Source organism: Myotis brandtii, unplaced genomic scaffold, assembly GCF_000412655.1.
Source record: "Myotis brandtii unplaced genomic scaffold, ASM41265v1 scaffold633, whole genome shotgun sequence".
NCBI classification, from domain to species: Eukaryota; Metazoa; Chordata; class Mammalia; order Chiroptera; family Vespertilionidae; genus Myotis; species Myotis brandtii.
Window position 1 is genome coordinate 3324417 of NW_005370423.1, and position 4472 is coordinate 3328888.

Below are 4472 nucleotides of genomic sequence, written 5' to 3' on the forward strand. Positions count from 1 at the left end.
ACCGGGGAGGGATGGGTGCGTGGGACGGGACGCCGCCCAGCCAGCAGCCGCACTGGCCGGGACAGAGTGGCCTTTTAATGGTCTGCCTGGAGCGAATGCACATCATTTCTGTGATCACATGCCCTGCAGGCCCCGCACCCAGGCTTGAACTTATAATCGTGAAATATCCCAGAGAAACTGAAGCCTGTCGTGGGAGGAGCCGGGAAGGGCTGACTCGGGCAGCTTCCCGCGGACCCCTGAGCACCTAGAAACAGATGGGGGCGGGGGGCAGTGGGGGGGGCGAGGTGCCCAGACATCAGGCAGGAGGTCAGGCTCAGCCACTGTCAGGTGGGGCGGTAAGTCCCAGCTCCCCCACTTGGGGCCGTTTGTCCTGAGAGCAGGGTCTGGGGGACAGCGGAGCCGCTCGTTTTACAGCTATTTTTGCGCTGGGTCCCTGGAGGGTCTTCTTTTCTTTTCATTTCCAGCCTCTCTTTTTTAAAAATATATTTTTATTGATTTCAGAGATTGGAGTTCGTTACGTAGACGGAGGTTAGATAATGTTTTTTTTAAAAAAAAAACTTTTGACCGTTTCTCTTTCGTCAGGCTGGGTTTCTGCCTCTTTAAATATTATTTTTGAAAGTGGTCACTTGATAAATTTAGAGCCCTCAAATAGAATGTATATCTTTTTAAGATTTTTAAATTGATTTTTAGAGAGAGGAAGAGAGAGTGAGACATCGATGTGAGCCTCCTGCACGCGCCCTGACCAGGGAGCCCGGAGCCCGGGGAGGAGCCTGCAACCAAGGTACGTGCCCTTGACTGGAATCGAACCTGGGACCTTTTGGTCCGCAGGCCGATGCTCTATCCACTGAGACAAACCGGCTAGGGTAGAGATTTTTTTAAAGCATGTACATGCTCAGTTTAGTCCTAAGTATATAAGTATACAGATCACAATTATGTTTCTCCCAGTTGTAGTGAATAATAATAACGCAGTGGTAGCAACACTGTAATTACGCCAAAGTGATGAGAAACACAAACCTGCCTCCAAATGTTGGCTCTGCCCTTACTGGTTTTGTGACTTTGAACTTATTATCTAATCTCTGAGCCTCCGTTTCCTCATCTGTAAAGGGAGGATTAACAGAATTTACCTAAGATTAATGGGAGGACAAAATGCAATCACTGATCTAACTCACTCAGTACCTGGTCTGGTAAGTAATAGTGCCTCATTAAATGATGATTGTTATTGTTACTCTAGAAACCATTTCCCCTGTGGAGTTCAGAGGCTATGGCCTTAGCAAGCTCCAAGCCTTTGGATAGCACAAACCATTCAGAACAAAGCTACTGCTTTCACAAACTTCAAATTCTAAAGGTTACTTTTCCAGTCAACTCCCTGACTTCTGTCTCTATTTTTGGACCCAGAGGTAAACTTTCATTAACAATATAGTATAAAAGTATATTGAACGTCACTGTAAATTTGAGAGGAGAAACAATGAAAGATGAACCATTGTCTTTGCAATAAATCACTTTGGAGATAGAAACATCAATGATGAGAGAGAATCATTGATCGGCTGCCTCCCGCATGCCCCACTCTGGGGATCGGTCCACACCCTGAGCCTGTGCCCTGACCGGGAATGGACCGTGACCTCCTGGTGCGTGGCCGCGGCCCTGGAAGAGTCTTGATGGCTTTGCACGGTGCGTTCCGGGACAGCAGCGCGCGGTGCCGGCGTTCCAGCAGGTGTGGGCACCCCAGGCCGGAGCTCTGGGCCTCTTCTTCCCCGTCACCGGTTTTCTACAGTGTGGGCGGCTCTCCGTCCTCCCGAGTCGCTGCACCCCTGACAGTCAGTGCCCCAGAGGGAGCCGGGGAGCAGGCACTCCGGGGTCCCCCTCCCCCCTCCCCTCGGGGGCTGTGGCCCTCACTCTCTGTGCTCTGCTGCGGGTAACGCGGCCGCAGAGCCCTTGGTGGTGGGGCTCCTCACACACAGGTTTGTGGTTTCCTCCTGTTCGTTTAAGAAGCAAACGGGCTGAACTTCTTTATGCTCAAAAGTTGCTAAAGTCGGGCTCCACGTGGCATTTGCATAGTCTGTGCCTCGCTGGCTTTTTGTTTTCTTCCCGTGAGTCAGCACAACCGAGTGTCCCTGAGTCAGCAGAGAACAAGGTTTCCCAGGGCTCTGCCGGCGCCGGCTTTGGGGTACGGTCACCATGGAAACGTGAGGGGGCCCTGCTGACTGTGCCCCCTCCCTCCAAACAGAGCAGCACTTCCTGACGCAGCTGCAGGAGCTGGGCATCCTGTCCCTGACCCCCGCCCGCATGGTCTTCGGGGAGCGGATCGCTTCCCACGACGACAGGTAGGGAGGCGCCCTGCTTGCTGGGGGCGGGCGGGCCTGCTCCGAGGGACACTTCTCCACCCTGGGCCCTCATTCTTTGTTGTTGTTATAGTTTTCCCATTGATTTTGAGAGGGAGGAGGGGAGAGGGAGAAATATGAATGTGAGAGAGACGCATCCATTGGCTGCCTCCAGTTGGCTGCCTCCCGAGCGTGCCGGGGGGGAAGCAGCGTGGCACCCAGGTCTTTTTAAACAAAAGCCGGCAGATCTGGAAGGAAAGCCGCGTTGGATGGGGTGCTGGTGCTGGTGCTGGTGCTGCTGAAAGCGCGTGTTCTTGTCTCGCGCTGTCTCCTGGCTGTTGGGGCCGTGACCTGCACCGCGATGCCGGAGCCGGTGTCTGTGTGGTTACCTGCCTGGGGGGTAACCCGCCATCCTCCCCACCTCCCGTAAGAGCGGGACCTGAGCGTCTCCAGCAACGGAACAGCCTGCCCAGCGCCCAGCGCCCCCACCTCCCCGTCGCCTGTCTCTCCACAGCTGGGGGTGGAGTGAGTCCGTACTTGGGCGAGGCGGCATGGCAGTTCTGCTTTTTTCTTTTTTTAATCTTTTTTTTTAACCATTTGTACTTCGTAAGCGTCTATAGATGCAAGCGGCGGACCTTTTTAAATTAAATTCAAAATATCGTGGCAGTTAACTGGTTAAAATTGACTTTGTACAGAGAGAGGAAGGGAGAGGGAGAGAGAGAGGGAAACATCAATGATGAGAGAGTCATGAACCGGCTGCCTCCTGCACGCCCCCCACTGGGGATCCAGCCCACAACCCTGGCCTGTCCCCCGACTGGGAATCGAACCAGCAACCCTTTTGGTGCGCGGGACGGCGCCCAGCCACCTGGCCACAGGCCGGGGCTGAGCATCGCTCCTTAAGTCAGAGCAGAACGTGACCCTGTGGGGACATGATGGCCAGGCTGCCTGTGCCAACCGCTGGTCTTGGCACTAGAGCTCCCGGTGCACAGCTGAGAACCACAGGGATCCGCAGGTGGCTCAGCCCGGCCTGGGCGCCCCGCCTCGGCTCCCTGCCGCCCCTGCTGACCGGGCGGGCGGTTCTCTACAGCACATGTGAATGTGGGTGTGAATGTGGCTGAGACCGTTTTCAAAAAGAGAGTCAGGTTGTGTGAGAACCAGGCCCTTTTCCAACCTACTAGGAACCTCAGAGGTACTCAGCGTCTCTTGGGTCCTCAGCTGGCAGGGGTGAGGCCTCTCTGTCCCCGGCCTCAGCCGCGTCCTGGGGTTTCCTATGAAGAGGGAGGAAGCCCTGTGTCTGACTGCACAGCCCGGGGGGCCGGGGGCCGCCTGCCCTCTTACCCTCTGTCCTGTTACCACAGGTTTCTGCTACACTTAGCGGACAAAACTGGTGGCATCATCGTAACGAATGACAACTTCAGAGAATTTGTGACCGAGTCGGTGTCCTGGAGAGAAATTATCACCAAAAGGTAACGTCCTCCCTTGTCCTTCCTCGGCCACATGCGCTGTGGTTCGTCCTTCGGTTCTGTTTGCTGTTTGTTTTGTGCTCACCTTGCCGTGCAGAGAGCAAGACAGGGAGCCAAGTCCTAGGACTGTATGCCCAGACCGTGGGGTGGGGCCCCTCCAGGTCAGGGGCCCCTGGTGAAGGGGGGCTGGGTGCCCACAGGCACCGCTCAGCCCGGAGCTCCCTGCCGGGCAAGGGCACATCTGGGTGCTGCTACTGTTAGCTGTGGGACACGGCAGGAGTGCCTCCTCCTGGCCTCGCCCGATGCCCAGGGGGCTTCTGCAGGTCACCGGCCTCACACGTTAGCCATGAAACATAAACGTTGCTGGTAAATTGGGTTCCCGAATCCAATTCCAATGCAGGGAGAGGGGTGGGGTTCCCCCACGTCAACCAACAATTCTCAGCCACCATCATGGTGTCTAGGAATTCAACTCAATTCTTTCTTTTTTACAAATATACTAGGGGCCCAGTGCATGAATTCGTGCACCTTGAAAGGAACTGTGGGCTGCAGTGGGCGCAGGGGCTGATCTCAGCCCCATCCTCTGTGCCTTCGCCCGGCCTCCCCGCCACGGCCCGAGGTCCTCTGTCTGCCAGCAGCCCCACTCCCGCTGCCGCTCCCATGCACTGACAGCGCCGGCCACGCTTGTACCCGC

General features: G+C 55.7%; 1 protein-coding gene across 1 annotated transcript in view; it reads left to right on the plus strand.

Moving 5' to 3' along the window:
* The window catches only part of N4BP1 (NEDD4 binding protein 1), a 27386-nt gene that overhangs the window by 17926 nt on the left and 4988 nt on the right, over nt 1-4472 (plus strand). Inside the window, exons 6-7 of the mRNA XM_014528407.1 lie at nt 2208-2321; nt 3677-3784. Of these exons, the coding sequence (XP_014383893.1) occupies nt 2208-2321; nt 3677-3784 (222 nt within the window). The remainder of the gene's footprint in view (nt 1-2207; nt 2322-3676; nt 3785-4472) is intronic.